The 23,554-nt window shown below is 39.9% G+C and overlaps 1 protein-coding gene across 1 annotated transcript; it reads left to right on the top strand.

Annotated features, from left to right (window-relative positions):
• Positions 1-73: 73 nt before the first annotated feature.
• Positions 74-9,934, top strand: ndufa8 (NADH:ubiquinone oxidoreductase subunit A8). Its single transcript, XM_026174016.1, has 4 exons — positions 74-297; positions 2,421-2,584; positions 7,985-8,150; positions 9,474-9,934. Exons 1-4 carry the CDS (start codon positions 247-249, stop codon positions 9,609-9,611), a joined length of 519 nt encoding a protein of 172 aa, XP_026029801.1. The 5' UTR covers positions 74-246; the 3' UTR covers positions 9,612-9,934.
• The last annotated feature ends 13,620 nt before the right edge of the window (positions 9,935-23,554 follow it).

Genomic DNA, 23,554 nt, shown 5'->3' with positions numbered 1-23,554 from the left:
TTAAATAAAATATGATAAATGTCAATCCAATTTTATTTTCTCAAAAGTCTTTTGACAGTGCGCATGCGGCTCCGCGTCGCTCTGTGAATTGCGTCATCAGAGCGCGGCCACTAGCTGACAGTAGCAGGGGAAGTTAACTGACCTTCTTTACGGCCTCGTCGCTCGCACGTCTGACGAGGACCTTGAATGTTTTTCACCAGCGGTATTTGAGCTTCTTGATTTCTTTAACTGCACATCTACGCAGTCATGCCCACAAAGCTGGAAGTCCCCACCCTGCAGGAGATGAAGGTGGACGAGGTGAGCAGCCATTATTGTTTAGCATGAATGAAGAAGACGGGACAAGCCAGCTAAGTAGCTAGCTGAAGGGATAGCTGCTGCACGGTTCATTTGAAAAGTTGTAAACTTTAAGCCACTAGCTTTACTTGCTAAGATAGTTATATTATATTGATGAATGCTATACACACGTGAGTGAATATTTACTATAGCACAGGAAGGTGTTAAATATTTCGGGCGCCTTTATAACTATTTTTGACAACAATATATGGCGTTAACGTCTTGAGTCTTTTAAGTTTAGCAAATGTGCATTCAGAATGTACATTTGGTTATACCTGTCAGGGTGAAAGGAGCTTTCGATTCCATTCGGTTCTTATACCAGTCTGTTGTAGCAGTGCTATTTGACATATTGAACTTGTCCTTGGAAGTCAGGTGATAGCTGTCAGCAGCAGCAGCCTGTGCCTGTCCAACAATAATAGCACCGTGGATATAATAAACGAGCCTGCACCATTAAATTAGATCTGTCCTAACATCCTAGCACTTGATCAAGCTTTTGCTAAAGCATACTCTTTCAGCTTGTGAGACAAACTTTCTTTAAGTACAGTATGACTTTTGTTAAATACCTGGCAAGACCCCTGCAGATATTTTAAAGAGAACATGAAGAGAAGAATATAGTGTATATATACACAGATATATTTATATGTTGTAGAAATGCACCAACATGTTTACCTTGTTGAAAGATTTTGATATTGATATTTGATACAGATAGTAAATTCACTTATATTGGAAGTAATGGCTGAACAGGGTCAGATAGAAGCAATGCTTGTATATATCTGACCTGCATTCATATTGTTAAAGCTGCCTTACCCTCCAAAAGAGAAGACACAAAGAAAACAGCTATATCATTAACTTATGTAGCCCTCAGAAATATTGTTGTAGATAATATAAATCATTTAAATGTAAATAGCGTTTAATAATGTCATTTTTACTACATAATTCAACACCAGCAACAGAGATATTATTATTTAATCTCAGTTTTTTCTTTTACTTTAGCTTTTTGTATATTTAAATCCTGAAACTGTCACAAATAATGTTTACACTCCTGTTTCATTTGTGAACATTTGATTTCACCTTAAACATTATTTGCATTATTTTTCAAAAATAAAACAAATCATTACATTTCATAATGTGTCAAATGGCATCAATGGCAAACAGTGGTTGATGTCTGTTTTTGTTTTGTTTTTTGTTTTTTCTCACATTAATTTTGTGCTGGCTAAATGTTTACATGTGTAGGGTGACGAGGAGATTAAAAAAAGTTCAGAAATAAATAAGCAAATGTTTTCCTTTGATAAAATGGAAATGCAAAACAAGTAGATGCATGTGTTGGCTATAGCTAAAGTTTTATTATAACACTGACCAGGCCGCAATTTTACCATGGGGGCAGTCCTAGTAAAATATTCAGATTTTAAAAAAGCCAGAATTTGTGGGCTAAAGTGGTCATTCTCATGTTAGAATTTGTACTTCTGTGTAGAGTTTTGCTTCATAATGTATTTATTTATTGTATAGGTTGTGTTTCTTATTGGACAAAAATAAACAGTCAACAGTTCAGATGCTCAAGGACATGTTTTCACAGCAGAAGCTCTTAATATGTTGAGCGTGCCTGCTCTTCATGAGATAATAATGAATATAGCAGCTATAAATTAAATCACATTAGTAGTGATCACTACAAGGCAGTTGTAATGGGAATATTAAAGTAGCAACACAGCTCTTTCTTTATGTCACATCATGCTGTTTTTTCTTTATTAACTGATCAATACAAGGTTCATTTACAATTCCTACTGGGAACTGCATCCAGGCTTTTGTTTGTGTTTTTTTAAACACAGCCCATCTAGAGAGAGACATTGCAAATAAACTTTGGCTTCACTGTGGTCTGTCTTATGTTTCTTGTTGATATACCAAAATAAAACTAGTACTAAGTGCTACCTTAATATACACTCTTGTTGAGTTGGTGCTATATACATAAAATTGAAGTGAACTAAAGTGTGTCTCATGAAAACACCAATTGCATAATTGTTATTTGTTAGTGTCTCTTGTAGTTATGTTCCTTTTTCATTCTAATTGTCTTCCATGTGTTGCTTTCTGTGCAGATAAAAGTGTCCTCTTCGGTACTGAAGGCTGCTGCCCACCATTATGGCTCCCAATGTGACAAACCCAACAAAGAGTTCATGCTCTGCCGTTGGGAGGAGAAGGATCCCCGGAAGTGCCTAGAGGAAGGGAGAAAGGTCAATGAGTGTGCACTCAACTTCTTCAGGTAGTAGTTTGGTGCCATATAGTTCTGGTATGAATGGACACAATATCTGAAAGTGAACACTGAAAGCAGGAGACTATATACAAACAGGACTGGATTGATGAGGTCTTAGACGTATTGTCTGAGCAGTCTGAATGGTGAAAGGATGGGCTTTGTCATTTCTGCGAGAATAACATTTTTCCTTATGCCTTGGCTTGACGTTGTCATGATATTTGACAGAAAGGCGATACTCCGGTGATTAGGCAGAGTAATTATATTTTTAGAGCTGAGGGCTGCTGCATTGTTGTCATCTGCAAAAGTGAACAGTGTGCTTGTGGTCAGAGAGTGATTGAAAATGTGGCTTGACTTTGGAGCCAGCTGAAAGTGCAGACTGTGGGAGTCCATGTGAAACTCTGGTCAGATACTTTTGCATTTCTTGGTGATGGGCATGTGGGTAAGAGAATGTGTTCTGAGGTTTCCAATGCTGCTCTTGGGCAGTTGTGCCTTCATAGTTCAAAGTTGTTGAAGACTGCAGAGTTGGGAAGTTTCATATTCTGTGTCTTCTACTGCTAATAAGGTTTTCAATCTTTTGACTTTTGGTTAAAATAAATTATTAACATAACTGAGTAAACGTCATGGTAAAGTTGAATATGTGACTTAAAAGTAGTGCAAGGGAAGAAAAAGGTGGTGATAATCAGGTTTCCATGTAACATCAAGGATGGAGAAGAGCAACTAGATTCTAGAGAAGTAAGCATTTTTTCCATTATTACCTACTCGTCTCAATGCGACAAGTCATTTTCCATTACAGTCGAGTACTACCTAATGTGTACGTGGGGTTGTTATATTAACACGGCTCAACGTCCCGTGACATCATTTGTATGCAACATGAATGCTACAACATTGAGGTGATGTTATACCTGCAGTGCAGTCAGTGGCTTTTTGTCAGAATCGGGGACCACAGTGTTAGTTCTGTTAGTGTTAGTCAGTGTTAGTTCCCTTGTTGCTGGTTTGCAAAAATGGTGGTTTTGATTTTTGTGAAGGAGACACTCTCATTATTTATCAAGTGATGCTACTGACTAGCCAATCGGTGACATGCAGTCTGACAACGTCACATTTTCTGATTGCTTTGAACCTCGATTGAGTAGGTACTAAAAAAGTACCATGTACCTGGTACTATCACCTAATACAGCGGTCCCCAACCTTTTTTGCACCATGGACCGGTTTAATGTAAGACAATATTTTCACGGACCAGCCTTTAAGGTGCCGTGGATGAATACAACAAAATAAAATGATACGACCAAGACAAAAACTGTGGTATTTTGTAAATTTATTAATAATAAGCGAATTCACTGTGTAATTGTGTAACTTTATTAGCAGCGTCCTCCTGAAATGCACCAACAACATTGAGAGTAACACCCTCCTCTCTGCCCCTTTATGCTCTCTGGTCGCTATGGTAACGGGTAAATATATCTTTCAAAACAAGACACACAACTACAACACGAGAAAAGACCCAGGGAAACCAAGCTAACAATAAAATCCCTGAAAACCATAAATTTCACACCCGAGCCTCAACTCTCGCAGCCTGGTATCAAACAACCCAGTCCGAATAAATGTGTTAATTTCCACCTTTAGCAGGAACAGGAAAGAACTGTTGGAGTTTGTTGAGGTAGCTGCCTTTTAGGTACTCATCATGGGAGGCTGATGCTTGGCTTTCAGACACGGCCGTGCTGATCCTGTTGTTGTGCACTAGGGAACATAAATTTATGGCGTTGCTATAGCAATGATATAGTGATATGACATTTTTTATATCACATAAAAATTTATATGGGTGTTATCCAAGGACCAAGGGACGATAAGTGGTATACAAAAATCAATATGCAAACAATATATTTGTGTTTTCCAGACACAAAAGGAGGAGATGCTGCCAGTGTATTAAAGCAGCTAAAAGAGCAGCATGAGATCAGTTAAACAAATTAATTAATTAATTAAAAAGATTGTAATGATAAAATCCAAAGTATGTCATCCTGAAATCCATGCTACCATTTGGTTTGAGACTGTGTGCACTGCTGTTGCGAAATCAGTTTTGCCTAAAATGTTTGCAATGGCTAATTTAAAGTATGTGAAACATTACTATTACTGGGTGATTCAGCATCTCGATCATGACATCACCCAGGCTCAGGAACTACAGGTAGTGCAGAATTATTAGGCAAGTTGTATTTTTGAGGAATAATTTTATTATTGAACAACAACCATGTTCTCAATGAACCCAAAAAACTCATTAATATCAAAGCTGAATGTTTTTGGAAGTAGTTTTTAGTTTGTTTTTAGTTTTAGCTATTTTAGGGGGATATCTGTGTGTGCAGGTGACTATTACTGTGCATAATTATTAGGCAACTCAACAAAAAACAAATATATACCCATTTCAATTATTTATTTTTACCAGTGAAACCAATATAACATCTCCACATTCACAAATATACATTTCTGACATTCAAAAACAAATCGGCGACCAATATATCCACCTTTCTTTGCAAGGACACTCAAAAGCCTGCCATCCATGGATTCTGTCAGTGTTTTGATCTGTTCACCATCAACATTGCGTGCAGCAGCAACCACAGCCTCCCAGACACTGTTCAGAGAGGTGTACTGTTTTCCCTCCTTGTAAATCTCACATTTGATGATGGACCACAGGTTCTCAATGGGGTTCAGATCAGGTGAACAAGGTGGCCATGTCATTAGTTTTTCTTCTTTTATACCCTTTCTTGCCAGCCACGCTGTGGAGTACTTGGACGCGTGTGATGGAGCATTGTCCTGCATGAAAATCATGTTTTTCTTGAAGGATGCAGACTTCTTCCTGTACCACTGCTTGAAGAAGGTGTCTTCCAGAAACTGGCAGTAGGACTGGGAGTTGAGCTTGACTCCATCCTCAACCCGAAAAGGCCCCACAAGCTCATCTTTGATGATACCAGCCCAAACCAGTACTCCACCTCCACCTTGCTCGCGTCTGAGTCGGACTGGAGCTCTCTTCCCTTTACCAATCCAGCCAGGGGCCCATCCATCTGGCCCATCAAGACTCACTCTCATTTCATCAGTCCATAAAACCTTAGAAAAACCAGTCTTGAGATATTTCTTGGCCCAGTCTTGACGTTTCAGCTTGTGTGTCTTGTTCAGTGGTGGTCGTCTTTCATCCTTTCTTACCTTGGCCATGTCTCTGAGTATTGCACACCTTGTGCTTTTGGGCACTCCAGTGATGTTGCAGCTCTGAAATATGGCCAAACTGGTGGCAAGTGGCATGTTGGCAGCTGCACGCTTGACTTTTCTCAGTTCATGGGCAGTTATTTTGCACCTTGGTTTTTCCACATGCTTCTTGCGACCCTGCTGACTATTTTGAATGAAACGCTTGATTGTTCGATGATCACGCTTCAGAAGCTTTGCAATTTTGAGACTGCTGCATCCCTCTGCAAGATATCTCACTATTTTTGACTTTTCTGAGCCTGTCAAGTCCTTCTTTTGACCCATTTTGCCAAAGGAAAGGACGTTGCCTAATAATTATGCACACCTGATATAGGGTGTTGATGTCATTAGACCACACCCCTTCTCATTACAGAGATGCACATCACCTAATATGCTTAATTGGTAGTAGGCTTTCAAGACTATACAGCTTGGAGTAAGACAACATGCATGAAGAGGATGATGTGGACAAAATACTCATTTGCCTAATAATTCTGCACTCCCTGTAAGGCTGGTCATCTACTGATCAGAAGGTCGGTGGTTCAGTGTGACAATTATCCAAAGTACATCCTAATGTAAGATGGGGGAGGATGAGTGCTCAACTTGTGCACTAAGTTATGGGAAGAAACCTTTAAATCTTGTTGTATTTTGCTGGTTGATTTATGCAGTGACATTTTTTAATGAGATCAGTATGAGCCTCAATAGATATTTCATCAAAATTTCAGTTACTTCAACTTTAGGGTTGTTGCCGCATACGTTGAAGAGTTATTTTCCATTGTGTAATGTGTGATAATCACACAGCCGCTTGCACTTTTGCATCATTTGTCCTGTTGAGTCACTATTTGTTTCCACAAAGCTTTTTATTTATCATGTTCTCTTTACTTATTGATCAGTATATTGATTTTGACTTTATAAAAATCAGTTCCAGATTGTCATTTCTCTGTTCTGAGTTACTCAGCCTCTTCTCTAAATTATCCAAAAACATAAGAATAAATCATCAACTTGAGCTCATTAAGTGTGATGTAGAAAACACTCCAGTAATTTTCCCTCTCTTTAGTAGAAAAAGTGGCCGATTTAGAACATGAATAAGAAAATTACCCATGAAGCGTATTGTGTCCATAAAACTTTGTGGTCTGGCCTTTTTCACTCTTAAGTGCAGTGTCTGTGTTTACTGAAAAGTTTTATTCTGAGCTTTGGTTATGTTGTGACGCCTGTGCAGCAACTGAGGTGCTTTTGTGAGAGAAAAACCTGCAATTATGATAATGAAGATAGATTTGAGAAAAGTTGTAATTGCACCAGGGGCCTGTTTTGATTCTCTGGTGTTTCTGGCAACTGCCAGCCACCTTTAGGTGTTCTTGTTATAGAAAACCAGCCCATAGCAATCAGATTCAATCAACAAGTGACTGCTCACAAGCAGAGTAACCATACGCTGATATAAGTTCTTAAATACATTTGGTTTCTTAAATTTGAGCAGCTCTGTCCTTTACATTCTTGAATTATTGACTCCTATGATATGCATTCTTTTGAAAATCCCACTGACTGGTGGGATACTGGTGCTGATTGGTGTCAGCTGACTGGTGTCAGCACCAGTATCATACAACTAGGCATCAAAACATCAAAATTACCTGCCTAATATTGTGTAGGTACCCCTTATCACCCACCAAAACATCTCTCAGTGGTCGCTGGATTGATGGGATCTCTGGATGGTGTCCTGTAGGATGTGGAGAGGAGCTTCTGTGCATCTGACTTAGTTTGCTTCCTCCAAACTTCCCAGATTGGGATCTAGGAACTCTGGAGGTCAGGCCAGTGACTTAGGCCACTTTTGCACTCTGACAGGGCACATTTCCGCAGGGTGGAGGCCACTGCTGTCGGGGAGTGCTTTCACTTTTTGGAGGGTGAAGGTGTTAGCAGTGGGTGTGTTGGTGTCTGTCTGCGACATGGGTGGTGTGCGTCAAAGTGCTAGTCACATGAATGCTGGGATCATTTCCCAGAGAACACCGCATTTAAACAATACAGTCAATATTATGAATTTCATCTTTGTGGTTTTAATGTTTCAATAATGGATGATGGATAAAAATGAATTATATTTTAAGAGAAAGATTTCCACTTCATGCGTTGCAGATTCAGTCTGTATGAAGATTAATCCTGCTTCTGCATGTTATGATGTGTGTCTGTCTGCACTGTGCCTTTTAGGCAAATCAAGGGGAACTGTGCCGAGTCCTTCACGGAGTACTGGACCTGCCTGGATTACTCAAACTTGGCAGAACTCCGTCACTGCCGTAAACAGCAGCACGCTTTCGACAGCTGCGTCCTTGAGAAACTGGGATGGGAGAGACCTGACTTGGGAGATCTGTCTAAGGTGAGACTGGTGAGGGATTAACTTGTGCATTTGCAGTGTGAGTACTGTAGCTCGGTTGATGGGCTCTATTCATGTTGATTGTGGGGTATGTATGATTGCATCTTATGCAGTCTCATTCAGCTACAGTTCTGAGCAGGCAAATAGTTTTATGCTGCTTTGTTTTTTTCTCTTTCCATAAAACCAGCATTTTTAAGGGGCTTGTATAACACTGGCAATCACTAATTTAGGTATCAGCAATCAAAACGGAGCCAAAAAGCGATGCCAACAATAGATTATTAGACATTTATTTATGTAGTCTTTTAAAAGGACTTCTGCAAAAAAAAAAAAAACAACAACCCAAAAACCTGGGAGCGTTTGAATGGTTGTAATCAACTTTCTGGCTGTCTTTCATTTGTTAGACAGAGATATTGTGCACCGACTCAAACATGTGAGCCGGCAAAGAAAAGAACAAAAATGTGACTTTGTAAAACTGTGAAAAATGTTCTTGTTTAACTCATTCACTGCCAGGGTTTTTGAGCATTTTTACTCATTTTTGAAGAGCCACAGAAAACTGTGTGTTATGATCATATAAACGCTGAACCTACCAAAATGAGGAACAGACTCTCTTCTTCCATCCCAAAAAAAAAAGCTTGTTTCTACCATTTTCCGTTCTTTAGTAATCAGCTGTAGAAGAGAGGTGGGTTCCACCAAAAATGCCTGTTTTGACCAAAAAAAGGGAGAAAACGAGCTTTTTGTGAAAAATACATTTCAAGCAGTCTGATGTTCACTGACAAGCTGCCCGAGGTTGTATTCTAGCCCCTCCCATTGAAAACGTAATTGACGTCTATAGACGTCAATGGCAGTGAATGAGTTAATGTGCATCTGGACCAAGTTTCTGGCTGCTTATATATTTAAAACAGATTCCATTTTTGTTACTCATTTTGGAACTTAAATTAGCAAACTGTTTTTTGTAAGAAAGGTTAGGAGGCAAATGGTGTGAAGGTGGGACAAAGGGGACAGTCTGGATGATTTTGGGGGAAACAAAGAGGTGCAGGGATATAAATCATGACAAGGGATGAGATGGAAGGCCCAGTGAAAGGCTAAGGAAATGTTCAGGGCTTCAGCTGTTGACAACTTTTGTATGGTTTCATTTTAGCATGGACCTATTATGCGGTTTAAGCATAATCTCTTGTCAGAGATTGGCACGGAGCATGTGCTCTATTGTTTCCTAATAACTGCCATGTTTGACATCAGTGTGTCAATTAATATTTGAGTGAGTCTTCAGTGTGTTTATACTGTGTATGTCTGAGAATTTATGGTTTGTGTGTTGCTTTTCTTCCTTAGGTCACCAAAGTGTCAACCTCGCGGCCCCTGCCAGAGAACCCCTACCACTCTAGACCTCGTCCAGAGCCCAACCAAACCATCGAGGGCAAACTGGAGCCTGCCAAACATGGCAGCAGGTTATTCTTCTGGAACTGGTGAGGCAGCTCTGGAAAATCAGTCACCCTCCAAAGCCGTGGGCTCTGTCCAAAAACAGCTAGGCTTCTTGTGACTGTTGATACTTCTAAGATAGTTCTAAGGTTTGAATTTCTGACCTGCAAACACGAGCATTAAGGATGCTGGATTTGGACAGGGTTCATGCCTGAACAGTCATTTCTTTTTTTGCAGCTGTACCTCAAACATTGTCCAATAGTTTGATTAAGGAACAAAGTCCATGAGTCCACCACTTCTGTAAATGTAAAAAAGTGAACAAAAGCAACATACTGTTATTATTGTTGTCCGAAAATAAAGAGATAAATTATAAAGGAGCTTTCTGTTTTTATTTTAAATTTATTTCAATGCTCAGTTAATATTACTAATGTGTTTTAACATCTTAAGCATTTCTGACTTTTAAAAAAATATATACTTTAAGGTTATTAGGAGCTGCAAGTCTGTGTTTTGTCAGAGTGATTCAAGGTGAGGTTAAAGGTCAGGGTTCAGGGTCACTACCTGAAGCAAGAGAGCGCTGCTGCTGCTTCCTCATTTTCTCTCGGCTCACTTCCTGCCTCTGACCTGGACTGGAAGAAGACCAGAAGGGTAATTTTCAGAGATGCACGGTGAAGTGTGTTTATTGCTGCACGTGTTCATGACCTTGAGTGGAAGGAGGTGAGAAGCCTTTTGAAAGTGGCCCGCTGGTCTGTGGAACATGTAAGACTGTGCCAATGTACACACACGTGCTCACGTATCACTGGGATGGTGTCCAGGATCCAAGCTTATCTACAGTGTGGTGCGGGAGACCGGTTTGAAGACAACTTACTGTAAGGCCTCAGAGTTTGTCTCAGCCCACATAGCAACTGTTTAAAATCTATACTGGCAGCAGCAGTCGCGATTTGGTCCATTCCAAACATGAGACGAGTCTCTGACCTCTGCCATGTGGGTGACTTCTGTGGGAAAAATGGTAACATAAAATTTGACATCTTTCTCATACTCACAAGCAGAGATGTGGCCCTGGGGTTTTTATGTACGATTAAAAAACACTTTTTTTAATGGTGCAAAAACAAAGTGAGTTAACAAAGGATAGTTTTCTGCTGACGGTCTCTGAGTGTGTGTGTGTGTATATATATATATATATATATATATATATATATATATTATTTTCCCACAAGTTACATTTTATCCTACACACAACAATTTCAGCACAGTAGGACCCCATTTCCCAAAACAATCATATTCTTTCTTTGTGTACAGAAACACTGAATGCAGTCATGTAAAAAATAATCCCTTGCATACACCCCACCAAAATTTGGTTGCCTTTTAATTATGTGTTCATACAAGCTAGCTTGTGATCTTTGTTGAAGTGGCTATTTAAAAAGGTAAGATACTTAAAAGAAATTACACTTAACTGACATTATTTGGTCATTTTCAGAATGATCCGTTTTCTTGCTTATTGAGTATAGTTTTCCAAGGTGCTTGGAAAAAGTAAGTCAAAATTGCAGGCCCTACGATCTCTTACTTAAACTTCTGACATCTACAGTCTGCTTTTCTTTCTGACGTTGAAGAGTGTGATGCTATCATGCCAAAAGCTAGGTATGATAGCAAAAGGATTCACGGGGGGGGGGGGGCTTCTGGATACCTATGACTGTGATAAGATCTCCCATTTATTTGCAATTAACAGTTTCCATGTAAGAACTATCAAAGTCAGTATTGCCATATAAACAGGACAAAATAAGAGTTCCATCTTTGGCCCACAGTGTGCAAACGAGATGAATAAAGACTCAAATGTAAAGATATAAAAAAGATAAAGAATGCAAGAATTATTAATATGCAGTATTGCAGGGACTTGAGTGACTAAAAGGGTATTCAGAAGTGGCTTAGCACATCATTTAATGCAAAAAGAAATCTTCAATATTTGTCATGATCTTATTCAAGCGCCTGGAGGAAACTGGTGTGATGGGTTCTGTGTAAGTAGTACATGCAAAACTAGAGTTTCTAAATAATGTACTTTGGACAGATGGATGTTAGAGTTTTGTCCGCAGTGACGTTAGACCAGCTCGATGCAGACCGTAGGCGATTCTTCAGGGGAAGAACCTCAAATCAACTATGAAGCATGGTGGTGAAAATGTTATGGTTTGGGGTTGCTTTATTGCCTAACTGACTGGGCAGAGCGCATTTACAGATTTGACTATGAATTGTGCATCATATCAAAGAGTGCTGTTTGAAAGCTGAAGTTGAACCAGACAGGCACATTTCAACAGGGTAATTATCCAGATCACATTAGGAAATCCACCAAGGAATGTCCCAAAAAGAAGAGTTGGCAGATCCACTGTGGAAAGGCCTAAGCAGAACCCAGAATGGCATTTCAGAGGAACGTGGGAGGATTTCAAATGTCCACTAAACTAACAAACATCTTGGAGAATCTAACATGTTGATAGTTTCCTTGTGGATGAGTTCTGATACGCTGATACCTTTAACTGAAGGTCCTGTTTAAAGGCGGATCAGATATCTACTTGTCCAAATATTCTTAAGAAAAGCTACAATTTTCCATAAGAAGTTTTTACTTTATCAAATGACTGTATGTGCAAACATGACTGTGCGTGTCTCTGCGTTTCTATGGGGCGTCACTGACTTTAGCTGCAGAAATCCCCTTCACGAGGTGTGGTCTGGCACTGCGGCTTGCACAGGAAACGTCTGACAGACCATCTTCTGACCTGGACGGCGGGACAAAGGGAGGAGGGAAGAAGGGATACAAAAAGGAAAGGAGGTGTAGATACAGGGAAACACGAAGGAGGTCGCAAGTGATAAATTAGGCATGGAGGGGAAGAGATAGGTGCAAGAGAGATGAGAGAAGAAAAAGAAATAAAAAACAGTTAAAGGGAGGCAAGAAATTAAGGGAAACATGAAGTGGGAGAAAAAAAAGTGAGATCCAGAAAGGGCAAGGTGGCAAACGACTTGAAAACAGACAGACGGAGCAGGGGCTTGGAGGTTGTTCGGCGGCTGACGGTGAGGCCCCAGGGCTCGTGGCAGGCCTGTCTACATGCGACTTGCAGGAAGCAGAGGGTCATCGTTGTTTGACACAGCACCGCCACAGGAAACGGGCTCTGGCACAGGAAAGAAATACAATACAGGGCTTTCATAAAGCTACAGCCCGCCTGGGAGCTCAGTGTGCTAAAATACTCAAACAACCTGGCTTGTTCAGAAGACATAAATGTCACTGTATTCCTGCTGTCGAGTGTCAGGTTTGACACACTAGATGGATATATGAAAAATGATGAGGACGCTTTCAAACAGGCCAACATCTATTTTCTGCAAAAAACCAAAAAAGATAACAAATGTATAACGAGTCAAGAGATATGTGAATTATTTTCCAAAAATTGAATTTCCTTTCTCTGTAGTACATTAGCAAGTTGCAAACCTTTGCGTCAGTAACCCTCCAAAGTACTTATCTTGCTTGATACATCTGCTACATCAGTGCCGTTAAGAGCCCCCAACATGTGGGTGCACTTCAATGGACAAACTAAAATGTAGGTGTGTTTGATTTGTTTATGTTGGTGCACCTTTCTTGCTATTTGGCCCTGTGATCTTTTAGACGGTATATGTTGTCAAGTGCTGCTTTCATGTGTCCTCTTATCCCCCTCGTACTGCACAGGGGGCTTTGAACTAGCATGCAGGTTGCAGTATAAAACACCCACCCACCAGGTCACAAGTACCACCACCACATTCACAACCACAACTCAGGGGGATTACTAATCTGAGAGCATCAAAGGGGTAAATTTCCCGGGAAACACGCACATACATGCACTTGCAGACATTGTTATTTTTTAATAACTGTGTTTTCTGAGAGGAGCTATGCAGGCAGCTTTACACGAGAATAAGATCTTAGTAAGTGAGGGCTGTTGGGTTTGTTTCTGCAACCTTCAAGTCTTTAAGTGCCATTAAGGGTGAAAATTTCAGCTGCAAAATAATTCATTTGTTTTGAGGTGAAAAAGGATTTTCCCCCTTCCAGATTTCTTATTTTCGGTCATATTTGTTATGCTTCAGATCATCACACAAATTGTAATATTTGTCGCATAAATACAAATACAAAATACAGTTTTTAAATGATGATTTTATTTATTAAAAGGAAATAAACCTACTTGGCTCTTTGTGAACAAATCTTTGCCTCCTAAACCAAATAACTGGTCGTGCTACCTTTGGCAGCAAGAACTGCAATTAAGCATTTGTGATAACTGGCAATGCGTCTTTTACATGGCTGTGCAGGAATTTTGGTCCACTCTTCTTTGCAGAACTGTCTAAATTAACCTGAGTGAACTTCAGCTTCATGTACAAACTGATGTCCAGAAATCAGGATTCAGGATTTTTTTGGAGAGAGCAGAATTCATGTGTCCATCAATTACATCAAGTCGTCCAGGTCCTGAAGCAGCAAAGCAGCCCCAGCTCATCACACTACCACCACCATGTTTGACTGATCTTTTTATTGAATGCTGTATAGTTTTACTCCAAAGGTAACGGGACTCAAAAATTCCAAGAAGTTTAACTTTAGTCTCATGAGTGCACAGAATACTTTCCCAAAGGTCTTTGGGCTCTTCAGAATGTTTTTTTTCCTCTGTTTTTTTGACAAACATGTGACCAACCTTTATGTTCTTTTTGGTGGGCAATGATTTTTTACCTTGGAGCTGTACTGTGGATGCCATTTTTGTCTAATCTCATTCTTATTGTTGAATCATGAACTCTGACTGAAACTGAGGTAAATGGTGTATTTAGTTGTTTTTCAGGGTTTTTTTTCTAACCTTCTAAACGAGTCATTGATGCTCTCCTGGAGTAACTTCGTAGGCCAGTCACTCCTGGGTTCACCACTGTTCCAAGTTTTTCTTCATTTGTAAATAATGACTGTCATGGTGGTTCACCTGAGTGTCAAAGCCTTAGAAATGACTTTGTACTGCAAACCTTTCCCGACTGATAGATGTCAATGACTGTCACACAGGGCAGGTTGGTTTGGAAATCTTTCATCTGTTTAATAAATAAAAATTTCACATACATCAGTGATAAAAAGGATACAGGATGGACATGAGATGTGGTTCATAGGGGTTCCCAGCATCGCATTGCAATATTTTACATATCAATATTTTATTAACACAGGGACACCAAATGTTGATATCTTTATATATAAACTGGAAATACAACGTTTTTAGTACTATAATAATAAAATGAATTACCTTTTAACTATACCAGCAGATGCTATTGAGTTTTTCTAGTGAGTGACATGAGGTCAGTGTATGGAAGGAAGAAAGATGGAGGCTTTGGAGAAAGAAATTTGAAAAAAGTGCTGTCCAGGTTTAAATCACAAACCTGTGGAACAAATGAGATGGACATGTCACGTGGGATTTGCAAGAAGTGTCATATGAAAGCAACATTTATACTACAAAAATGAAGGTTTATCTTACGTCCCACCATCTTAAGCTAACGTTAGCCAGTCACAGCAAAGCTAACGTTAAATCAACCGAGAAACCAACCAACACTGGACACACTTAGCTTGACAAAACTACCTTACACTTCAGAGTGAAAATAAAAATCCATCAACTGCATTTAGGCAAATTTAATAAAATGTTGTGGGAAATACGTTTTTTCCCACTGGAACAATCAAATGCAGGTATGTGACAGAGCTGCACGAGCACAGCCGTACCCGGGCTAACGAAGACCTGAGCAAAGCCTGAGTACAGCAGGAAGAGCTGCGTTAAATTGTGACATGTGAACTGACTGTGCATTCATATCTCACAGAAAACTAGAGACTAAATACTTTTAATAGTATCATAACTCACACATTTTTGCTTCCACTTACCGGTAAGTTAAACTTTGAAGAGTTGAACAGTTCACTTTCTCAGGTTTACCATAGGTTTCAGTAACAGTGTTGGTCAGTGTGTGTGTGTTTGATAATCCCATTTTGAAGGAATAAAAATTACTGAAGTGAGAGGAACAGAACAAAGTTTGCATAATTTTCACCTGAAAAAAAACAAAACGGTAATACATTGCAATATGTCACAATCATGTAGACTCCATGCAAAAACCAACCCGGTCGAGAATTGTAGTTTTTTTATATTAAAATTTTCCTCTAACTAGACTCTGAATAGAAGCCATATTTCTGTCTTTATTTTCTATAAATGTTTAATATGAAGATGTCAGGTGTATATTTCACAAATGATTGTGGTTTAGTGACTATTATGTATAATAGATAGTAGAGATGGCACGATACCACTTTTTTATGTCCGATACCGATACCGATATCATAAATTTGGATATCTGCCGATACCGATATGAATCCGATATAGTGTTTTTTAATCAACAAAACTGTTTTTTAAAATATCTTGCTGCATTTTGCAAGTCTGCAAGTTCATACTCAAGTTTAAAACAACAACTACACTAAAGCTATTCTGTTATACCTGTATACAAAAAAAATATTTCATAGTTCAGCAATACTGATCAATCTAATAAACTTAGACCTACACCATCCTCCCTATTCTGGTATTTTAAAGAGTACTTAGCGTAAATATTAAGCAACCTAACTAATAGGGTTCCAACTCCCAGCAACAACAAAAAGAAATAAATAAAAAATAGGGAACCACCCCTCACGCGCCACCTCATGATGCTTAATCGACGTAATCAACCTTAATTTGATGCAGTGTGAAAAAAATGCACAGAAATCAATTATTTTTCAAGAAATATTAAATAGATTCAACATCTTTCTTCAACAAAATTGCAGACTGCACAGATGGTACCTTCCCAAAGTAAAAAGTACTATAGCTTACTAGGGTATATATTAGACTTAATAGTCACTATATACAGTAATTGACTTCTATTCATTTTACATCAAATTAAAACTTTGGGTGTCAGATAATTATTTATTAAAAGCTCGACATTTTAAATGAGAATAAGAAAGAAAAGTATGTCTTTGTGCCCCCTTTTCCCTGTTCATGCCCTATCGGCCCTCCTGGCTAAACTTTGCTAGATCCGCCCCTGCACAGTTACCAGCATCAGCTACGTAGAAAAAGATCCTCGAGTAGAAAGAAATATTAAATAAATTCTAACAACAGCTTATCAAGCTTAAACGTTCTGCTGTTGTTCAGCCGCTGGTTTCCTCTTTCTGGTGCAAAGTGGGCCAAAAACAAACAAGAGAGAGGGACTCGCGACAGAAAAGCCGATCAGCTGATCATTTAAGCAGTTTCACGATTGAAGTAGCAGCCGGAGAGCGAGAGGCAGTCGCTTGTTAAGCTTAACGCAGGAATGCTTTACAAACATTCAGAGATGGACTTACACACTTGCTTTACTTCTCTCGGGGATAACTTTGTCGGAGATGAAATGCCGGGTTGCTAGCGAAGCTCCAAATGCTATCCAGACCACCGACAGGTCCAGCATGCCACAGCCGCTCTATCACGTGATGCATACTGTTCCGAGTGCTAACGTTCTGAGGTGAGTTACGGCGTGTTGCAAGTTTTGCGAGGTGCTTTCGTGATATTTAATGGATCGGATTACATTTTTTATTTTTCTCCGATATCCGATCCAGTAATTTAGGTCAGTATCGGACCGATACCGATACGTAATATCGGATCGGTCCATCTCTAATAGATAGTCACTTGTAGCACGTTCATAAACGATTACACTTCTGATAAAATCTCTGCAAGGTTTTCAAGAAACTGACACTTCATCACAGTCTACACCACGTTATCGCCACAGTCTAAAGATGGAAAAGTCTGCAGCATCACCAAAGGTGACTGTCCAGATTCCACCTGTAGGAGTTTGTGGCTGTGCTAAGCACGGTGGGTTTACCCTCATATTTGAGAGTTGTGCTGGATGAGTATTTAGGGAAAAATAGTGCACTGGTTAATTGCAGTTTATTCATCAAAAACTGTTCAGTAAACTACATTATTCAGACGTATGTTTGAGAAATATTTGCATTGCTTGAGTGTTTTTGTGCACAGTCCTCATCTTTCACATGCTTCATCACATATGTTGTTGTAATACTCTGCATTAAAGTGCTATAGTATTGTACTGAGAGTTGAGTATCATCATAAGGTGATTCCCACCTCTTGCTTTCACAGACCCCACCTGGCTCGATTTCAGTGAACCAATATGGTGATAAATGCTCAGCTCAAGGCTCTTACAGGTTATGTCATAGTAGCTTAATTAATCTATTATACACTTTATAGCAGTGGTCCCCAACCTTTTTTGCGCCACGGACCGGTTTATGCCTGACAATATTTTGCATAAATACAACAAAATAAAATTAGTACCGGTACCGAAAAAAAGACGATTTATTCATAACACACGTGAAAAGACCCAGGAAAACCGAGTTAACGATCAAAACGATAAAAAAATAACACTGAAAACCGATAAAGACCCTGAAAACCACACATTTCACACCTGAGCCTCAACTCTCGCGACTCACGGGCCAGTACCGGTCCGAGGGCCGGGGGTTGGGGACCGCTGCTTTATAGGATTCACATAATTTTAGCACATACAGCATAGTGAACTTTATGCCATGTGTAGATGACAGTTAAACATAAGTGAACCCATGCAACATTATTCTGTGGAAGAAGAGAGCAGTCTTTTGTTTATTCCAGCCCATAACTTTCCATTTCGTCTTTACAGGTGGATGTTGATGAATTTCTAAGTGTGTATCGACTAATTAGTCTGCTAAATTGCCCACTTCATGTCCTACATCAGCTTTTAATGGGCTTGTCACATTGTCTTCATGCACTCTTTGATATGACACAGACCTCTGGTCTTGGGGTGGAAAGGACTGATACATCTAACTTAGTAGAACTGCAGATTTCAAAACAATACACATAATCGTCACATAATCAGTTAAAGTAAAAACATTCATGGGAGAATCTTTAAATAGCATCTGATTAATCTTTATTTCTGTAGGATAGATGGATACATGATCATTGCCCCCTGTTTCACACAGCAGTCACCATTAAGTGCCATGCTTAAGGGAAATTTAACAGACTGCAGTTAAAAATGAGCGTAGGTCCTTGCAGTTCAAACCTGTGCGGTGACAGGACGATGACCATGACTTGTGTTTTGCATTCCAGCGCGACACGCTTCGCAGCAGCTCTTTCACACTGCAGTTTTGCCTCTGAATGCCACGCTTAAGATAACATTTAGCAGATTTTTATGGTTTCACTCGAGATGTTAGTCAGTTGGAGACAAGACAGAGCAGGAGAGCCTGCGCTTCACAGCACGCTAATGAAACTCAGTCACACACATCTGAACACATTTGAACAAATACACTGAAAAAAGAAAGAAGCACGCATGCGTGCACATTAACAGTAGCGGCAAAAAAAAACAACGTCCCAATGTCCCTGCGTTATGATTAAATCTTCAGGACACAGCTGACTTTTTCTTCTTTGAGGATTTATGGTAATTACAAAGGACAAGGTTCTTTCTCCAAGCTGGATTTAAATGACTGCCAAAAACGAAGAGGGATTTTCTGAAGGCTCAAATAACTCTTGAGTCTGTTTATTCGTCGTGTTTAAAAATAAAACTCCAACCATTTCTTTTGGCTTCGTGTTTACTCTGTGGTATCTGAGCAAATGGACTAATGTGAACTATGTGATGAAATGAGATGTCAAAATGACAGCCCGGCCTGTTGTCACACAGCTTAACACTCAAGAAGCTGTGGTCGGGGAGCCATACATAACTGTTTATTTTTCTGCAGGTGTGTGTGTGTGTGTGTGTTCATACGTGCATGCATGGGTGTGTTTGTGTATATGTAAGTGCATGATGGATATAAAGTGCTAGCAGCCTCATGTGTTTGGGTGTTTGTGCATTTGTACATGTATGTGCTGTTGGTCATAAATGTGTGTGTGTGTGTGTGTGTGTTGCTGCAGCTCCTTCTGGGCTGGCTTGTGTTTATCTTGGCCCGATCCCAGACCTTCATCACTTCTCTGCTGATAGCTCCATTCCTCCATCCCTCTGTCCCTCCGGCTATTTACAAGTCTACCGCAGACTGCTTTTCCCTGCGTGCCAACATCCAATCCTTTTTATACCCTCTCCTCTCCATGCTGTCGTCATTTGCTCTGTCTCATATTTTTTTGTGTCCCAACGTTGGTCTGAAAAAAAGGAAGCAAAAAACCCCCCAAAACCCCTTCTCTCGCTGTCAGCCAAAATAGATTGAATGATGGCCAAGTGTGTGTCCATCTCCGCCCTTTCCTCATTCTTTCCTTTGTGTTATTGGTTGTTCGTGTTTTGATTTGTGTTGCACTGGAGCACAGTCTTATGAATAAAAGTGACGACAGTGTGATGAAAGTGTGACAGCGATCCAACTGAAACTCAAACAGACTTCAGCCGTGATTAATTCAGTCGGTTACACCTGTGCTCTTCCGACTGTCATGTCAGAATCTCTTCGGTTAAATGGACAGTTTTTAACAGACTGTTTTAAAATTAAATCTCACAGAGTCCCTAAATCTGCCCCTGATGAGAATCACTATTTGTAGTTTTCTTTAGTATGTTTTACTTTGAAGTAAGCTGGGAATTGTAGTCTGATTTGTGAACTCTTAGGCATTAAAAGGAATTGTGGGACACTCATGTTTTACTGTGAGAAGGTTGTATTTAGGGCTGCCACAAACGATTATTTTGATAGTCGACTAGTCACCGATTATTTTTGCGATCAGTCGACTAATCAGATCATGCATCCATTGGACGTAAAACTACAGCTTATTGCACCAGCATGAGTCTGCTCTTATATAACTATCATTAGCTTACAGCTTTAAGTGTTTAAAGTATGTGCTAACTAAAAATAAAGACAAGATGATAGTTTATTCAATTTTAATGAATTTTGCAGATTGTTTCGGTAAAGTTTAATAAACTCCTTGCTATCTAAAATATAACAGGACACCGGAGTAAATTCTCCAGCATCTCACACTTCTGATGATCAGTTGTCTGCTTGACGTTTATTCAGCTGTGTAAAAACTATAACTTTAACCTCAGCTAAACCGATTTACTCAGGAACAAATAAAATACTAAAAAAAGCCAAACAATAACATTTTTAAGTTATCTAAGTGACTTATATTACATGTTTAACCTGAGTAGCGAAAGACGGCGGTGGGTTTGAAAACGATTTGCCGGGAGTCCGGTGTTCTCACCGGCTCTAGTGAGCCTTGAACCCCGGCTAACACTCGAGCTAGTGGGGAACAGACGTCTCCGAAAATATGTGGTGTCTTGATAAACTGAGCAGATATTTGAGGTTTACATAGTTACATTCTCGCCTGAAAATATGTTAAACGTTTATTTTGTGGCCCAAAAAGAATAATAAGAGTACTATTAAAACTAACTAGCTGCTGCCATTGTTGGAAACTGAGCTGGGCTGCGCTATGAATTCTGGGACACAGTCCGTTATTACACTCTTAAATCCTACTATTTATTCCTGCGTCTTTTGTGATCTTACAAAGCTTCAAACGACGCATCGACTTTTAAATCAGTCGTCGACGATTTTGATAGTCGACGTAATTGTGGCTAGTCGACTAATCGTGGCAGCCCTAGTTGTATTTTGATGTAACACATCCTTTCACTGAAATGACCTAATGTTGTGACCATTGACTGTAGTCAATGGTCGTGACTAAAACAAAGATGAGGCAATATTTTAGCACGTGGCACGATTACATAAAAAGTCTATGCAAAGACTGAAGCTGAAGCAAATTTGTGCCGGATGACCAAATATTTCAGCTCCGGTGACAAATTTACTTGACGCCTTGTCGTGAAAGTGTGTAAACTGAGAGCTTCACGTGGACTGTGGATTCTCCTGACAGCGTAACAATAAGACATAGAAAACAAGCCAGTCATGTTGTTGTTTGTGGACAGCTAGTGTGATATTATTCAAGAACAAAAACAGGTGAGGGCACAGAGGCAAGTTTTAAAAACCACAATCCTAAGATCTGAAAAGGCTGCTGTTGCTAAATTCTGGTTGTTGCTCTTTGGAAGGAAGTAGTTTTGCTATTTGCTGGTGTGAAAGTTTCTGGGTGGTGAAATTGGTGTTGCAAGTATGCAACATAAATCTTTGAATGTTTGTTTTCATGTGGTGTTTGGTTGGGTTCAGTCAGCAGAAATAGATGATTTAGTTTTACCCACTAAAACTAAACGTGGTTAGGTGGAGGTAAAAAAAAAAATATAAAAGAATGTAAAGATGGCTTGGTCATGTTTAGGGGTCCGAATTGCTCGGTTAGTTTTTGGAAAAGATCACAGTTTGGGTTAAAATGCAAAGCTTACAACTATATTTTCAACCTGAGATTTTGCATGCACTTCTATGTACAGCCACTAGAGGTCTCCTAAATTATCTGTGTCTGTTTATCACTGGAGTTAATAACAACAGCCTGCTGAGTCAGCGCCCCGCATCTACTGCTGGTATGTATGGGATGGGTGACAACTGATACTGACCATCGCATTTGAATCGAGTGGTTCCTCACTTTCTTTCAAATCTTGGTATGACTACAGTAATACCCACCAACTAAACATGACCCAAAACCACCTCGGAGGCGCTTCGCCCTTGTCAGCTCTTATTGACTGCTTGCTGACAGCACCACGGCATCAAAGGGACTTTTACTGAGACTCATACACACACAGTTATGATCTTGCTAGTAGGCAAAGCTGTCTCATTCCCATGGATTTCCCTGGGAAGTCGCCCTAATTCTGTTGTGCTTGCGGTTTCTACAAGGTATACTGCAGCATTCCTCCGCCGTGTGTTCATCTAAACAGAGCTAGTTAAAAAAGACGCGCAGCAGCTCGGGCTACACAGTTGTGGCAGGGCTCCTGTGGGTGGTTCCTATCTGACAGAGGGCTAAGAAAGTCTTGGGTTTCCTACGCATGTCAAGATAGGTTAGCTGTTCCCAGTGTCGGTCCACTCTGAGGCCCCGGTGGGCTATCAGTCACAGTGGGTCCTCCCTACTCTCTTTCCCCGTGTCCACACCCTCCTCCCACACACCACCTCGCCTGCACTGATGCACAGGCCGTCCTCTGGCTATCATCCTAAGTTTAGTTGTCAGTTTTCGATGTCTCTTCGCCCTTACGTTCCCCTCTGTCTCACTCTTTGTCTTCCACTAAGATCATGACATCTCAAAATACAGTCCTGACACATCATCTTCAATTTACACTTGCATTGAAGCAGACTCCTGCTGTGATCGAACACTCTGCACTTTGCTGTTGGGTAGGTTTCGAAGACACACTGATTCATTTTTTGTTTTCCCAGAAACATAATCTTTGCATATTGTGCAGCCCAAGCTAAAAACAAGAGAAAAGCTAAAAACTAAACACCAGCTTTACTCACCGTCTTCTCTGTGGTGTCATCTTATTCGAGAGATTGCCAGGAAGCGAGAAGGAGACAGCCCAGTCCTGCTATCCCACCTGTCCGCGCATCAACACATAAATAATCACACCACTTCCAGGTTTTCCTAGCTCGTTAGCATCCCGCGCTTACAACACTTTTGCTTAATTGTGAATGCAGGCAGTTTGTGAGTCAAAACTAAAATAACTTTATGCAAAGGAAAAATAAACTGACAGGGATTTTTCCTGAGAGGAAACCTTTAGTTTACTATATGACATGTTTCTTAATAGTGCTAAAGTGTTCAGTGTTCTTTAAATAAACAATGTGGAGTTTTGCATAGTGGGGCATGAAAGAATGCAGGAGTCTCACTGCCCCCTCGCACAGATGTCAGCAATTTGGCTGCCTTGTGTATTTTGGATGTTGAAAAAAAAAAGGAACATTTCAAAGTAAACGAAAGAAGGAAAGTCTTATCCGCCTGGCAGCTGCGCTCTGGACCAAATTGCTTTCAGCTGATGCGCTGCAGCTCAAACTTGCTTGGGTAATGTCAAGTGATGCATTGCAATACTGAGAAAACAACACAGACAAAAAATAAATAAGGAAAAAGAAACGCTGGAAAGTTCCACTGCTTATTCAGGCA

Source organism: Astatotilapia calliptera, chromosome 7 (assembly GCF_900246225.1).
Source record: "Astatotilapia calliptera chromosome 7, fAstCal1.2, whole genome shotgun sequence".
Classification (NCBI taxonomy): domain Eukaryota; kingdom Metazoa; phylum Chordata; class Actinopteri; order Cichliformes; family Cichlidae; genus Astatotilapia; species Astatotilapia calliptera.
This window is presented reverse-complemented; position numbering and strand designations above follow the sequence as displayed.